The sequence below is a fragment of the Histomonas meleagridis genome (genome assembly GCF_020186115.1).
Source record: "Histomonas meleagridis strain 2922-C6/04-10x chromosome Unknown contig_1, whole genome shotgun sequence".
Taxonomy (NCBI): Eukaryota; Parabasalia; order Tritrichomonadida; family Dientamoebidae; genus Histomonas; species Histomonas meleagridis.
The window spans coordinates 877,950-894,615 of NW_027150746.1; the positions used below are offsets into that span (position 1 = coordinate 877,950).

Below are 16,666 nucleotides of genomic sequence, written 5' to 3' on the forward strand. Positions count from 1 at the left end.
TTAGGAGGATCAATAATATTTATTAATACTTTGATATATGAACACTTAAAGTTGTTGATATGTTGGATTTCTTCTTTCCTTTAGATAGTCAATTAACTTAATAGTATAAATCACAATTGCAGATCCAGCAATTGCGCTTAACATCCAAATAAACCCATGAAGGGAGAATGAGGTGATTCCACTCAGCATTGATCCGATGTTGCATCCTGATGCCATTCTTGCGCCAATTCCCATCAAAAAACCGCCGAATATTCCCTTAACGTGCTCCACAATTGTATTCTTTTGAGTGCACCCAAAATCTTTCTTAAGTGTGGAAGCAACGAAGGCGCCAAGGATGATGGCGCAATCGGATATGAAGATGTCGGTATCCATTAAGTTATTAGGAACACCTCCACGTGATTTGAAAAATTCCCATGAATTTGGATCGACCTTAAAGATTTTGAGGAAATCAGCACCAACATAAGCAAATACTCCCATGACACCAATGGTTGAACCGTCACAAATGAAGAAGCAATAGACACAAAGTGCTATTATGAAATTGACTATTATCCGACGGATAATTTCTTTTAACATTGGCTTTTCTTCTTCATCTTGGTCATTGCCAATGGTCATAAGCATACGACCGCTTTTAAGTGTGAATTCTTCGTTTTTGGTCATTTTGATTCTGACAAAATCACCAACAAAACAAAGAGCAAAGAGAACAACCAAAATAATAAGAGTGCCATACCAAAATAGGTTGACAGGCCCAGCTGCTTTAAGACCATTCCACCATTCATAAACAGGATCACATGATCCAAATGTAGCACCTGCAACAAAGAAAACAAAGACAACCCAGCTTTTCACTGTTCCTTCGCCCATTCCTACAAGCGTTCCTGTTGCACATCCAGATCCAAGTTGCATTCCCATACCGAATAAAATAGCTCCTAAAACTAAAGAACCACCAACGCTAGCTCTTGTATAAGAGAAGCTCTCTTTGTCTGGATAAAACAATGGATGAAATTTTGAAACTGGTGTTATTGTAAATAATAATGTAGCAAAAAAGCACATCATCAAAACGTCTCTCATCTGAGAAAAGTTTCCTGAGGATAACATTGAACGGAAAGAGCATGTAAAACCGAATGGTCCAAATTTAAGAATAAATCCAAATAAACCTGAAATCAAACATATGAAACCTTTGCGTCAAGTGCTTCCACAAAGGAAGGCGGCGATTGAAAAGCCTATGAAAAAGGCCGCTGCAACAATCCGAAGCCACCACGGTGATTCCTTCATATATTCTGTTTAATTGAACGGTTCGATGGGAATTGAGACGAATTTAATCGTTAGAGCGCTGAAACGATATAAAAACATTGAAATTATAAAAAAGTGTCAACGTGATTGACATTTTTTGAACACAAACAACAAAAAGGTAAATGGTTTGAAGTTATGCTTAAAGGCAATTAACTTAACACGACAAATTAGCATGTATTCAAAAGCGAATTTTTATAACAAACAATTCGTTGTATTTTGATCAAAATATTATTTCAGAGGAGGCTTTCTTTGTGGTTGCCGAGGAATAGTTGCCGTTTTCCTTTTCTCACAAGCAATGGATTCAATGGCAAGAGTGAAAACCTCTTGGCCATACTTAGCCTTTACGGAATTTAGCCATTCTAATGTTTCTGCTGGAATAATTTGTGTTTTCAAAGAATCCTCTGTTGCTGCAGCCGCTGCAACCTCAGGCGGCACATCCAAATAGAAGGCACTACATATCATTAAGCATATATCAATAATAATACTGTTACATAATTGCATAATGGCTTCATCGGGAACAACATCAATCAACGTTTGTTTCCATCTATTAAAGTGAGTAAACGGAGTGTCAATATCGAAATCAAAATCAATTGATTTCAATAAATCCAGTTCAGCTTGAGTAATTTGGAGAAAATCACGCTGATCAATTTCTGTAGATTGCGTGTCTCTATCACCCATTATACTTCTAATTTTAGCTGAGGGTGCAGATTGACAAATTCTTGATAATTCTCTGTAAACAACTTGAATTGGCCGAAAACAATCAGCTGCTTTACAAGCTGTGAAAAGAGAAGCATTCATTAGAATGAATAAGTCGTAAGAACATGAATCCGAATTTCTGAAATATCTTTGCAAAATAATAAATGCAGTTGCAACAATTGGTGAAATTTCTACTTGCAAACCACATCGTGCTTTACATATCATGCACCAAACAATTCTCCTTTGTTCATCAGTCCAGCTTTTGTTGATGAGGGCAAAGGGAATGTTTTCAACGCTCATTAACACAAAATAAATGATCGGCCATTTATCAATTGATAAAGTTGACGATAACATAATTTCCATTGTTTTCGATACAAAAATTGACCATTATTCTTAACGTACATAATTGAAAAACTGATGAAGATTTTAGGGTTAAAATTTGAAAATTTCGACCTGAAAGTTATGTTCTCATTAAAATGTTACTCAGAAAGGGGAAGAACGTCAAATATATGCTTAAAACAATTGACTACCAAAGTTAAAAACATTTTTTATATTGATACGATAAATGTGTTTTATGATATTTGCTTATACCCACTTTTTGTCGTTTGTAGGCTAGTAATTGTTTGCTCGTTTTAACATATACGATCGTTGTTTGAACAAAAACATGTTGCAAAGTTGAGCAAAATTAACGTCCACTTAGCTCTTTTTGAGTTGCCGATGGATAAAATACATTTTTCCATTAATCGATGCTTTGTTTTGGGTAAGACATTAATTTGCATTGTTAACTTATAACAGTAGTTCGAAAAATATTTTTTTTTAGCATAAATGATTAAGAATCAACAAACGATTATTGTGTTTATTTTCTCTTTTAAAGGTTTACATGAAAACGCACAAAAAAGTTACTGGAGGTGTTCGAGCCAATCTGGAAGATGATTATGTCCAATTATTGATATATCCGGTACATAAAGTTCAATATATTGCTGATCGATAGCACGTGCTTTTATTCCAGCGAACCTCCGATATTCTTCAAAAATCGACGTCAAAGTCCACATTTGGAGTTTTCGAAGACATCCAATTACTGTTCCAGTTCTATGTTTTCCCTTATTACAGTGAATATATATTGGATGATTTCTTGAATCTGTAAGTTCAGTTAGAGCCTGGTGTATTAGTTTTGGTTCAATCATTTTAAAAGGCTCACGATTTCCATCCATTGCCACATTTATCAACTTAATATTATTTTCTTTTAGAAATTCTTTATTTGTAGGGGAATAATCTTCTGGGCATAAGAACAATATGGATCTTAAGCCTAAATTCTTTAAGAATGAAAAATTTTTAAAATTTGGGTATGAACCTCTGTATACCCCTTTCGTTACAAGTGCGAAATTTGTTGGTGGTATTAATATTTCTTCGTTCTGTTTTTGTTGCATTTCCTGCAAATTTTAGAGCACCCCAACGCCACTTTTCGTAAACAAAGTCAACATTGACCGTTAATCGATAAAAAGAAATCACTTTTGATTTCTTAATGAGGCGCTCATATCTTGGAAATCAAATTAAAACCCCTGAAAAACACTAACAGAGGCATAACAAATGGCTTTATGTGAGTTACTCTTGAATGAGTCTATTTGCAATTACTATTCTCAGCAAAAACATCAAATTGATATATTTATCTTTCCATTTTTCTTGATACAAAATAAACATCAATATATATATATATATATATATTTAATGTTTAATCAAACTTTCAGTTGTACAAAATAATATCATTTTCATTAGCATATATCTTCCCATATTGTTTGTATCTTTTCTATCTTTTCCTGTATATCCATGTTATCTTTGTTAAGTTCTTGCACGTCCTCCATTATGTCAGAGCCATTCAGCTCAGAGAACCAGTACCAAAGGTCTCTCACTCTTTGCTCGCCTGATTTTTCGCTTTCTTCGAACAACTTCAAAATTCCGAATAGTACGTCGTTCACCAATTCTGCGTCTTCCAATTCGCTAAAAGACAGCAGTGCGGTGAATGTAATTTTTGCGTTTTCTTCGTCAATAATCATTACATTTAACTGATTAAGATTTGCTCTTTTCATCAAGTTAATGAAACATTTTGCGGCTTCTTCTCTCACTCTAAAAGGGTATTCTCCATTTCCGCATTTAGCAATTGTTTTGAACCCTTGATTCGTTTCGGAAAAGTCAGTTAGTTCTGATACAACGTCCAATATATTCGGCGGAACATATTCGATGATCGTATTTAACAAGTGTAATGCGCTCGCTGTCAATTTGTCTTTGTTAGCATCTTCATCAATATGTGTAAGTATCATATCGATTTCAATCCCATTAAACCATCCGTTCTCTACCATAACACTAAAGGCATCGCACGCATAAAGTCGAGTGACATATGAACCTTCATAAAATTCATATAAAAGTTTCTGCGTTAAACCACTTGATTCTAAATCATCAAAGCTTAGAGTCTTAGTTAATAACATGTTTTTGATGATTTGAAAAACTAATGATATAAAGTCATCATTGTAATCATCGTTTGGTTCTTGGCGATTAATGTATTGAACTATAATACTCATAACTGAATTATAATCATCTTCTGGAAGAGGCCGTGTCGTGAGATTACGAATTAATATTAAAGTGGCTTTGTGATATTCATTTTTAAAGCAACTTTTGTACGGAATTGGTGGTATCGGTGGTGAATCTGGTTCCACCCAGCCATTATCAACTTGAAGTTGACAGTCAGCAACACGCTGAATGGTGTGCTCAAAAAGAGAATGGAAAGTTTCGCTAAAATTTTTGATGTTAGAGGTATAAAATTTATTGATGATATGTATTGATAGAAAACTTTTCCTAATATAACGACCAATTGTAAAACCTGTCTGAAGTAAAAAATCAATTGGGATAAGGTTATAAAAAAATTCTGTTGTTTGGGGTACAAAAAGGATTATTCGATATATTAGTATCATTGCTCTCGATAAAACAGTTTCGAGAATACCTTCTGTAACAATAAGTGAAGATAAGTTTTGAAGTATGGAATATGTTTGTAATATGGGATAAATTTTGGATTTTAATATTTTAACGTCGCATGTTATTTCGATCATAATATTCTTAATTTCAGTGCTTGCACTTACAAGTGCTTCATTGAAGTGTTGGCAGTGAATGGGTGCATTTTCAAGTGCTTGTCCAATTATTTGATTTTTTTCTTCCATTGTCATATCTTCATCTGTGAAATCTTCTTCCTCTTCAGGCCCAATTTGCTTTGTTCTGTCTTGAAAAATATGTGATGATTCTTTGCTTTTTAAACCACTTTTGTAGTTCATGAAAGGCTGCCTCGAGTAAACTTTTCAAATGGTGTATGGCTTGCTCAAAAAATGGAATTCCATTTGTCTTATTTCCTTGTTAAAACATAATTACAATATGAAGCTAAACTTGTAGAATAAATGTATATTAAATGATCCATTGATAATTTTTTTTTTGATATACATTAAAAACATTTAATTAATTTAAGTAATTTGAGGATTAAACTTTATACTATCCTTTGCAATTGTTGAAAAACATTCAAAGCTTTGGGCCAAACGTTTTAAATATTAAAATATTTTCATCTTTGGACATTTATCAAGACCGTTAGTGATCGTCTTTTTAATTTAATTCCATTCAATATTTATCGAATCATTCAATTTTTATCGTAAAGTGAAGTAATTCTTCTCATTTTTTTGTTGCTGTTATGAGCAAGCCATACATTGTATGTCACATGCTTACATCCCTTGATGGTAAAATCACTGGTCCTTACATGAAAACACTTGAACTTGATCAATCAAATGATCATTATGAAACAACCAATGATTCTTATCATCCAGATGCTTGGGTATGTGGCCGTGTCACCACCGATGAAAACTTCACATTTTATGCCAAACCAGATATTGATGAAAATGCACCCGAAGTTCCTGAAGGTGATTATGTAGCAAAAGATAATTGTGAAATGTACTATGTTTCAGTTGATACATCTGGTCGTATTGGTTGGAAAACTAATTCACTTAAATATCTTAATCGACCAGAAGCACATATTATTGAAGTTTTAAGTGAGAAAGTACCAAATTCATATCGTGCATTTCTACGTAAGCATGAAATTTCATATATTATTGCAGGAAAAGAACATATTGACTGTCAACTCACTGTTGATAAACTTCAAAAACTTTTCCACATCGAAAAATTAATGATTGAAGGCGGAGGATTCATTAATTATACGTTTTTGCAAGCCGGATTAATTGATGAACTTAGCATTGTTCTTGCACCTCTTGCAGATGGTGAAAACAACACTGTTACCCTCTTCGAAAGATCCGATTTCATGGATCCGAAAACATTCACGTTTACATTAAAAGATGTTCAAAAACTCGAAGGAGGAACAGTATGGCTCAAATATTTAGTGAATAAAAATTAATTTTTTTTTTTATGTTTTTGTTTGGATTAAGATAGTTACAAATTTCATTAAATTAATGTAATTAAGAATGAAATACTATAAATTGTAATCTGTTCGTTGAAAAAGTATTTGATAATGTAATATAGAATATTTATCAAATTATGTTTATTTTACTGTATGGAATGGTAAATTAATCAAGATTTATTTTGTATATATTTGGAATAGTACTTATTCATAATTCGCTGTGTTAATTTAGTATGACAATTTAATTCTAAAATCATATTTGATCAAAAATGAGATATTTCAAATTTTAAGCATTTAATACGAATGAAAACAATGAAAAAACAAATTATAAGCTCAAGAACCTTTATTTAATACATGTTTAAATTATTATTTATTTATTTATTATCTGTTTGATTATTCACAGAATTTATCATATTTGATAATTTATCAATGCGTTCATTGAGATATTCCAAAGTTTCTCTGATTTCATTAAATCTTTTAATGTTTGCTTTACTACAGCCATCTGTTCCGTCTTCACATAATCCATTCCACCAATCAACAATGCCATTTAAGAATGGAATTATCTTCGACATCACAAGCACAATTCGATCGATTACAAAGAATGGGAAATACAAAACAGTTCGGATCAATAACAACAAATTATCGAAAATAAATCGGAAAACTTTGCCAATAAACTGTATAATTAACTTAATTGGATTCGGCGGTTTGATAAAATGAATGTTTCGAAGACGAATAACAATTTGTTTGAAGAAATCGAAGACAAAATCAAGATGAACAAAACTGAAAACTTGATGAATAAATGTGAAGATAAGAGTAAAAATACGAACAAAGAAATTATATATGCTAAGAATAATGAATCTAATGAAGTTGTAAAGAGTGATAAATATATGGGGTAACATGGGGAAAAGAGTCGAAAGTTTAACAAAGAAGGATCTAATAGAGTCAATTATGAAAAAGATAACTTTGAATAATTGAATGCATATGTATTTGAAGAAAAAGAGTATATTTATGAAGATATCGGCAAAGAAATCATGCAGGAGAGTAAAGAACCATCGAAAAGAAAGTGATATGCGCGTAAGAAAATAGAGTATGTAATTCATAAATTTCAAAAGATTGATGGCTATGAATAAAAAGAGTTTAATGAATTGGTCTATAATAAAATTAAAAAGTTCCAAAATCCTGATTCCAATACATCGAATAAATTTGAATAGATTACCAAATTTATTCCAAAATTTTAACAATGCCTTGGTAACAAATTCTGGGATTAAGTCTGGTAATGAATAAGACCTGATAGGGATTTTATCCTCTGGTTTTGGTAAAATTTTCACAATTGAGATGGCCAATAAAATCGAAATAAATATAATCAATAATTCTGAAATCCTAAAGTAATTCTGCTTGATAACAGTTTGTGAGAGTCTTGTTGTTTTTTCTTGAATTGATTTTTGGAAGTTAGGCATTTACCTTGGTTTTAATCCGAGCAAACATAGTCAAATTGGTTCCTTGACTGAATGCTTATCATTACCCTGATGTCTTTCCAATTCGCGATTTTTACGACCGTTAAAAACCGTTTCTCTCAATATGAATACTTTCTGTCTGAAAGAAAATTAATGAATAAATGTTTTATTCATAGATTGACCAAGACTCTTGGATTATATTGGGTTGCAGGTGTTCCCATGCCCAAACCATGCATTGTGCTGCTTGTAATTTGGTAAATTTTCTTTCATTGTTTTGATTGTACTCTTTTCGAAACAGATAACGTGCTGTAGCCTTCAAACACCCGAAGACCCTTCGATCTAATGGTTGAAATTCATCAGTCATACGGGGTGGTATGAAATATAATTTAATCTTCAGAGTTTCTGCCAAATCAATAATTGATTGACATTTGTGGGATTTATATGAGTCAAGTAACAAATGTATAAGATCTTCGTCATTGAAGTTTTGTCGGAGGAACAGTAAATATTCATAAAACGTTTCCTCAGTGGTCCGGCCGTTTTCTGAGTGGGTGGAGATGTGAGGTGAAACATCACTAATTTGTGTTGTTTCTACAAGATCAGTCTTCCCTTTTGCTATAAAATATAGAAGAATTTTGATTCCATCTAAACGTATGCTTGCCACGACAGTCATTGATGCCTTCGGTGAAGAATTTAAGTTGATCGATATTCCATCAGATCCTCTTTCTGCCCAAGTTACCATACCATTTGGAAAACACTTTAAGCATGTTTCATCCACATTGCCAATTCTACTATGATCAACATAAGTAAGATAGTTATGTATTGTTTCGATCCAATTAGATTTTTCTTTATCAGTCACATTTGGTCTCATTTTAGAATGTGAAACTCTAGAAGATAGATGGTTTCTCTTTTTTAAATTCTGCGATAAATTGGTGTGAAACTAAAAAATCTATCATTTCTTCAAAATTAGTTATATCTTGATATTCTGTTAGATATGCATTCATAGCGATTATTATGAAGTCTTCATTGGTAAACACATAACCTGGTTGTAAAAAACAATCGACAATAAAATCCTTAATTGATTGTTCTTCTATGTCTGTAAATATATTATAATGATCACTTCCATGATCATTATACCATGGTCTCCAAGCAGGATTATGCTTTAATTTATATTTCCGAGATCTTAAGGTGGAATCAGGAATTTGACTTGTTTGTGCAATCTTAGAAATTCTTGGGTATCCTCTTGAAATCTGAATTATAACACATTCGAGCATTGGCCTTTTTTTGTATTTCGTGTAGTCTTTATGGAGTTTTCCTGGAAATATATTGCTGTGCATTGTGGCCACACTAGGCCGTTTACTATTTTTTGAATAATATAAACGGTCGTAAAAATCGCGAAATGGATAGACATCAGGGTATAATGTTCGATATTATCACTTATTTATATGAGTTTTCTAATACTACTAAGTTATTGTTATTATGTTTAAATGCTATTTTTATGATGGGACTGTTTGTGATATTAAGGTTGTATAATTCTTTTGATCTTCATTAAATATTGCTGCATTATATGGACTCGATTTGATGACGCATTCATGATTAATTCGTTTTAGTTCACTCATTGCTGTAACGAAATAGTCTGCAAATAATAAGAATTATAGTTTTGTTATTTTTATTGCATAGAATTCTTTATCTTGTTAATGACTTTTCTAATTGGATAAGAATCTTCTTCTGCGCACTTTGAAATGAAAATTCTATTTCAATGTTTGGGCTTTCTTTATTTAACGCATATATTATCCATATTTACAAGTTATTTTTTTCAGTAATATTAATTTCTTGATCAATCAATAATATTTTAATATTTCCACTGGAAATATTACTAAAATATGCAAAAAATCAAATCGCATATCTTTTAGTTCTATTTTACAAAAAAATGTTGTATCAAAATTCTCATCTGATATCAACAATTAATAGCTATTGGCGTATCATCCGAATTATCAGATACCATACGCCAACCTAATAATGGTTATCAAACATGAACTGATGATTATGCGGAAAGAGACAACGATTCTTTTGTTCAATATCTTCAGAATTTTAATGATTTATCATCGAATAGGTTCAAAGATTTTATTTATTCTGTGTTTTTTTTCAACATCCATCAACTGATTTTGAGTTTGAAACAACTTTTACATTTTTTCGTTTCCTGCTTTTTATTAAATTTTTTATATTTTCCTTAAAGGATTTATTGATTCAATTATTGTTTTACCTGAGATGTCAGCGTCTAATGGAAACTTATGAATTTGCAAAGTATTACTGAAATGAAATTTTATTCATTTGATGAAAAATGATTGACCAGAATTCGCCTTCTTGCTTTTTTGAATGGTCCCCTACTTTTTGAATACTTTTTTGTTTTTTGAAATGATTATCTTGTCTAAAATTTATCATGATATGAAATTTACATAATTTCAAAGGAAAATTACTTTAAAATTCTTACTGTTGAAATATAATTTTTGGTAATTATGGCTACTGCACTGACTTTACACACACCACAACATATGCAAGTAACATCTATTATCAACCCCACCTCAACCACAAGCAACATTTACCACATACACAAGTATCGTCCACTCATATTTTCAATCCAACATGGATTGTTTCAATTCTCAAATATTTGCATACTTAATCAAAAAAATACTAGGTGAAATATGTTCTCTTATTACATTCAAAATAATCGTCAACTAGAGAAAAAAATTCATTTTATTTTTTATTTAAATTTTTTGTTTCAATAAGGTCTCAATCTTCAGTAATAAAACCTGAGGAGACAATTGTTTTTCAATAGGCGACTGTTACCAACCCCAAAAAATAAATCCGATTAGGGATCACGGTCAATTTTTAATATTGCTGTGAAAAATTATTTAATAAAATCTCCAACTGGAAAAAATTATAAAAATTAGAATTACTGGTATAACAGATTACTACCAATATAAATATTTTATTAATTTTTATTTTTCATCTTAGTTTTATTTCGTTTTTCTTTTCCGTTTGTTCTTAATGCATCAATTTCTTCTTCCGCAAATTGAGGATTTTCCGCTATGTTCATTCCTCTTGGCGACACTTCTTTTGAACCTTCGGTTTCTTGACTTAATAGTTTCATTAGTGCAGAAATCGCATCTCTATTGTCGATTGATTCCTTATCTTCGCCTGGTGATATTAAAAGAGGAGAATCAAAAGACTTTTGTCGAAGCTTTGATTTTGCAATTCCAATGAATTTAATGATGTCTTTGAAGCGTGTACAAAGTTCACTTTGTTTGTTAGATGTATAAATTATTCCGAAATTCTGTTGAGATGCAATTGAACGAATTCCATTATTAATGATTTCTTTCTCATTGGGATCCCTAAGATCAAACAAATCGTAATGTGTGCACGCAAAAAATACAGAGCGTCTATTGTTTCCAAAACGTGATGTAATAAGATCAGCCCAACTAAGACCATCTAAAATAGATGAAGAGTTAGTAAGGTTAATGCATATGAAAATGAGGAAATTAGGTTTGGATGATTCACTGATAATTGTGTCAAGAATGCGATCTAATTGAAGACCACCTCCAAGCTCCCAAAAATGAAGAGTGTGCGAATGGCCAGAAACCTTTACAGTACAGCTTTGATATGATAGAGCAAGTGTTGGATGAGGTTGGTCATCTGCTTTATTGAAAAAAATATTTTGTAATGTAGTTTTGCCTGAACGTTCTGATCCAACAAATAAAAAGTTTGGCTCAGATGCACCGAGATCTGGTTGGGTTATTGATGAATTTTTAATCAATTCCCCCCAAACATCGCTCATTTTTTAATCAGGTTTATTGAATTAATAAAGATCGTTATTTAAATTCATAAACGGCCACAAAAAAATTTAAACGATTGTATTTGATTCAATTATTTCCCGCCATCACTGTACGTTTGCAGCACTTTTTTATGATTTATTATGGCGGTTCGACTTGTTTGCGCCACCATTTTTAATGACACAAGAATTACATGAACTTTATACGCTTACACTTTCTCAAAATATCCCTGATGAACAAAGGTATGCAATTTCACAGAAATTACTTCAAATTTACAAAGAGCCAAATGCATTATTCCCACTCATCGAAATCATTACTCTTTCACCAAATAATACCATAAGGCTTTCCGCTGTTTTAGGTCTTAAGAAATGTTTGAATAACACATGGAAAATGGTTCTAGAGACAGATGCCAAAGAACAAATCAAAGCAAAATTTTTTGACTTACTCCAAAGAGAATCTGATTTAAATATAGGATTTAACATTATTAATGCTTATGAGATTGTTCTTCAAACTGAAACAAAATGTTGGGAAAATTTATTTAATTTCATCCAGCAATTACCAAAATTAAATCAAAACTTGGATGCGCTTCAATTGACAATGTACTTAATAGGTTCACTCCCTAGATGGATGCCAGAAGAAATTACGGCCAATTTTTTCCCAACATATATGACATTTGCAAATGAAGCCTTCCAATCTAATAACCAAGAAAGAATTGGATGTGCATGTGAAATGACTGGTATTCTCATAGGTTTTATTCCAGCAAATACAATATCAATAACACTTGAACCTTTCAAATATATGCTTGAAGTCTTTAAAAATTCTCTTTTTACAGAAAACTACAACCTCATATGTCAAGTTGCTAATTCCTTAAATGATGCAGTTTCAGGAAATTCTCTTCCAATTGTACCAGAACAAGTTTTAGAAGCACTTTTATCCATCCTTACTACTCCTGGTATTTCTGTTGATAAATACATCCACATTTTTAATCCAATTATGGCTCTTATTCATAGATTTGGAGAACACTTATCGATGGCTACAGCAACACTGATACAAACCGTTATAACCGTTGTGGCGACCGTTTCCAATGGCTTATTCTATGAATATAATAGCGATGCATCTTATATTGCAAGCACCATTGAAGAAGCAGCTGATAATCTCAAAGATCCAAATTTCTACGAGATATTAAAACAATGTTCACAAATGGCAACAACAGAACCTTTATTACTTGCATATGCAATTGTTTTCTTCTTTGCGATTGAAAAGCTCAGTGAAGATATCCTCGCCAATATTACAGAAGTTCTTAACATTGTTTTTCAATGGCTTGGAAATCCATCTCTTCAACTTCGTGAAGTTGCTCTTCTTTGCATTAATGACATTGGTGGAATCCTTACAGAAGAGCAATCTGATGTTTCAATCACTCTTATCAATAATCTTCTTCCATTTATTTCATGTAATGTATATGAACTTTCCAAAGCATCATTAATAGCTCTTATTACAATTCTAGGTGAGACTCCAATCTCTTCTGATATTATACAACCCATCATTACCTCACTTTTTGCTGTAATTTTTAATGAAAATCCTGAGATCAAGCAACTTCATCCATTAGCCATTGAATCACTTTCTGATTGTGTCATTGATGCCGAAGAAGACATTATTCCATTTGTACAGCAAATATTTCCACTTTTAAGTCAAGCCGCAAATTCAAATGATCCCATTCTTAAGACGCAAGCCATTCCAGCTATTGGTATGCTTCTTCGTTTTGCGCCAAATGAGCTTGACTCTGTTTTTGAGCAAACTCTACAACTTATTTTACTTTCAGGACGAACTGATGATTTAGAAATGCGAAATTCCGTCATGTTTTCAGTTGGAAATTTAATTATAGGGCAATTTCCGATATTAATGAAATACAAAGAAAATATTATCGAGCTTGTCGACACATTCTTTACACAAGATTTATTTACTGAAACTAATGATGAGCCTGAAGATGAAGAAGGTTACTTCCCTGCATCAATCAACGGTTTGACATCAATTTTATTATTAATCAAATGGATCTTTAAATGTTATCCCACACTTGCTCCTGAAGATCCAACCAAATGGTTAAATGTACCAATTGTTTGTATGTCATTTCCTTATCAAGAATTACAGCTAAATGCTATATCTGCAGGTATGTATGGTGCTGTATTTGCAAATGATTTCGTCCCATTTTTAGAAGGTTTAGTTCCACTATTCGACTCAGATGATGCTAAAGTCGTTGCAAAATGTTTCAAGTCAATTAAATTCTTAATAATAAGAAAGATGGAAATACCAGAACAGTTTTTAAATGCTTCATTACAAAAGGCTTTCTTATCAATTGAACATAAATTAAAATTCCAAAAGAATAGCGAATGGGGCGCCCCTGAATCACAGAAACTTTTTGACTTCTTTATGGCGGTTTTGACATGCTTACCAAATGTTTTTCCATTTACAAAGTTTATCGATAAGGGTAAAATGCTCTTAACAAAGAATTATAAATTCTTTGAATTAGCGCAATATATAAATGTGCTTACAACAGCTTATAAAATGTTTCATTCACAAATGCAACCACTTTCCAAGAAATTTTTCCTTAATATCATTAAGTCATCAGTAGCAAAATATTTGGAAATATACACTGGTGAAAATGATGATGTTAAACCATTTTATGCAAATCCATCACCAATCGATGCGATTTCAACAATTCTCGAATTTGATGAAGAATCTGTTTTAGATCAAATCCAACAACTTCTTCAATTCACAGAGAAAGCGTTTTCATCACAATATAATGGAGAAACATATTATCACTCGACAATTGCACATTCAATTGTCTTTCTATGTGCAATAATTCGGAAACATAACGATCAATTTAACCAATACATAGCGCCAATTCTCTCGAAGCTTCCATTAAAAAGTGAATTCCAATTGGCAGAGTTTATCTACTCGACTTTGATACAGAACATCAATGTGCAAAACCCAGTGGTACAACAAATGGCACCAGAGATATTACGCGTGTTTGCTCAAACGCTTGGCGTCAAAAACAGAGAGTTCGGTTTGTTTGGATTTTCACAGCAAACCGAACAAGGAATTGTGAACTTAACGCGACAAATTGTCAGCGCGATTCCAAACGCTAACGAAGTTGTCACATCACTGTTCACAAACCAACAATCGCTCAACCGTTTCACACAAAAGATTCAATAAATATAATTAACTTTTTCGATGTTTATTAACCGCTTAATTGAAATCTACGTCTATCGTAGGCCAGACTTCAGAAATGTCTATCGGTTTCTCAGAATTTGTTAAAAAGAAACGAAATGTCTTTTGGCGATTGCTTTGCAGAAAGATGACTCCGCGTTGTTACATGGGTCATCTACATTCAGCAATTACAAAGTCATCTTTATGTGAATTAATCTAATAGGCATATTTCACATAAAATAATTTTATCATTGCAATTTCTCTGTTGAACAAATGACTTTTTAAATGAAATTGTGTGAATAACCGTTTATTACGACGATAGGAAATGAGTGGAAACTTGTGTTTGACTATGTGTGAGTTAGCAATAAAACAGAATTTGGAATATGTTTTATGAGATTACGGTGGTAGCTGTTGGTTAAAATTGAAAATAGTTTGAGGAAATGGTTTTGATTTGGTTAAACTGTAAGAATTTATTAATTGGAATGTAGGAGAACGTTTATTGTTGCCCAGCCTCTTTACAAAAAAGAGATTCGCCAAAATGTATATCGAAATACCAAGAAATAACCAGAAATTACATAACCAAAAAGAACTTTCAAACATGTCAGATAAGGATTTCATGGATTTATTTCAACCAACACATCCATCATTCTTAATGAAATTATATCGATTATTTTGTTTTATTGTATTTTTGGGTCCAATTAAGATGATTCTTGTTGTATTTTTCTTTTTCTTATTTTTTATTACTGTTACAATTCTTCCAATTTTTAAACGCTTTTTCAAAACGCCTCGTGCCTTCAAAACCTGGGCATTTCATGTTTGCAGGCCATTTGTACGTCTAGCTCTTTTCTTTTTAGGTATTGTTAAGATCAATGTTCATGGGCGTATTCATCCAGATTCTCGTACTATTGTTGCAAATCATCTTTCCTTAGTTGAAACAGTCCTTCTTCTCCATCAATTTCCAGTCTCATATTTAGCAGCTTCATATCTATCAACAAATACGTTTATTAAACGAACTGCAGAGATTTTTGATTTTGTCTTTGTTGACCGTTCCAAACGACAAAACATATCCACGCATCTTGTTAACATTGCTAATGATCCTAGTCTTCTTCCTGTTGTTGTATTTCCGGAGGGCAAAGTCACAAATGGCGAAGCTCTTGTTGGCTTTCGAAGTGGCGCATACATATCTGAGACTCTTGTTCAACCAGTTGCTATACGTTATAGGCTCTGGTTAACACCAAGAAGTATGTCAACCATTTCATGGAACGAAGATTTCCTTCCGCTATACATATATCAGCATTTTAGTATCCCGTTCATGACAGTTGATTTGGATTGTCTTGAACCAATAAATTGGAAGGGATCAAATAAATCGCCAAAGGAAAGAGCAGCAGAATCAGAATTACAAATCGCAAATCATTTGGGAACATTAGCTTGTTGTAGAACGAATAAGGAATTGTTTACCAAAAAAGACGACCCTTTGAGAAATAAAGCGGAGTAAAGTACAATACGAAATATGAATAAAAATTCTTTCTTTATTAAAAAGCTGTTTAATAATCGATGTATTATTTTGTGGTTATCTTTAGTTTAAATACAATTATATGGTGCTTGGAAAGTTTGTATGATTTTTCCAATTTTTAATATTTTTTTAAAAATAATATAATATATTGATTCTTTACTCAATATACTCTCCATTCATATGGATACATTGTTTCAATCTTCTTATTCGAGAGTGATATTATTATTTCTTCTTGGGTGAATTGATT

The 16,666-nt window shown here is 32.1% G+C and overlaps 8 protein-coding genes across 8 annotated transcripts; 3 read left to right on the top strand and 5 right to left on the bottom strand.

The window, feature by feature from the left end:
* Nucleotides 1–45: 45 nt before the first annotated feature.
* GO595_000241 (YeeE/YedE family protein) lies at nucleotides 46–1,092 on the bottom strand (the record flags this gene model as incomplete). The annotated part of the gene is made up of 1 exon (XM_067915312.1): nucleotides 46–1,092. The coding sequence occupies one exon, from the start codon at nucleotides 1,090–1,092 to the stop codon at nucleotides 46–48; it is 1,047 nt and encodes a 348-aa protein (XP_067779696.1).
* A 423-nt stretch (nucleotides 1,093–1,515) lies between these two features.
* On the bottom strand, nucleotides 1,516–2,085 carry GO595_000242 (Cyclin, N-terminal domain containing protein; the record flags this gene model as incomplete). The annotated part of the gene is made up of 1 exon (XM_067915323.1): nucleotides 1,516–2,085. One exon carries the CDS (start codon nucleotides 2,083–2,085, stop codon nucleotides 1,516–1,518), a length of 570 nt encoding a protein of 189 aa, XP_067779697.1.
* Nucleotides 2,086–3,752: 1,667 nt separating this feature from the next.
* GO595_000243 (uncharacterized protein) lies at nucleotides 3,753–5,300 on the bottom strand (the record flags this gene model as incomplete). The annotated part of the gene is made up of 1 exon (XM_067915334.1): nucleotides 3,753–5,300. One exon carries the CDS (start codon nucleotides 5,298–5,300, stop codon nucleotides 3,753–3,755), a length of 1,548 nt encoding a protein of 515 aa, XP_067779698.1.
* Nucleotides 5,301–5,731: 431 nt separating this feature from the next.
* Nucleotides 5,732–6,418, top strand: GO595_000244 (RibD family protein; the record flags this gene model as incomplete). Its single annotated transcript, XM_067915345.1, has 1 exon — nucleotides 5,732–6,418. The coding sequence occupies one exon, from the start codon at nucleotides 5,732–5,734 to the stop codon at nucleotides 6,416–6,418; it is 687 nt and encodes a 228-aa protein (XP_067779699.1).
* A 1,623-nt stretch (nucleotides 6,419–8,041) lies between these two features.
* Nucleotides 8,042–8,743, bottom strand: GO595_000245 (DDE superfamily endonuclease containing protein; the record flags this gene model as incomplete). The annotated part of the gene is made up of 1 exon (XM_067915356.1): nucleotides 8,042–8,743. One exon carries the CDS (start codon nucleotides 8,741–8,743, stop codon nucleotides 8,042–8,044), a length of 702 nt encoding a protein of 233 aa, XP_067779700.1.
* Nucleotides 8,744–10,864: 2,121 nt separating this feature from the next.
* GO595_000246 (cytoplasmic dynein 2 light intermediate chain 1) lies at nucleotides 10,865–11,707 on the bottom strand (the record flags this gene model as incomplete). Its single annotated transcript, XM_067915367.1, has 1 exon — nucleotides 10,865–11,707. The coding sequence occupies one exon, from the start codon at nucleotides 11,705–11,707 to the stop codon at nucleotides 10,865–10,867; it is 843 nt and encodes a 280-aa protein (XP_067779701.1).
* A 172-nt stretch (nucleotides 11,708–11,879) lies between these two features.
* On the top strand, nucleotides 11,880–14,912 carry GO595_000247 (uncharacterized protein; the record flags this gene model as incomplete). The annotated part of the gene is made up of 1 exon (XM_067915378.1): nucleotides 11,880–14,912. The coding sequence occupies one exon, from the start codon at nucleotides 11,880–11,882 to the stop codon at nucleotides 14,910–14,912; it is 3,033 nt and encodes a 1,010-aa protein (XP_067779702.1).
* A 697-nt stretch (nucleotides 14,913–15,609) lies between these two features.
* GO595_000248 (Acyltransferase family protein) lies at nucleotides 15,610–16,401 on the top strand (the record flags this gene model as incomplete). Its single annotated transcript, XM_067915389.1, has 1 exon — nucleotides 15,610–16,401. The coding sequence occupies one exon, from the start codon at nucleotides 15,610–15,612 to the stop codon at nucleotides 16,399–16,401; it is 792 nt and encodes a 263-aa protein (XP_067779703.1).
* Between the last annotated feature and the right edge of the window lie 265 nt (nucleotides 16,402–16,666).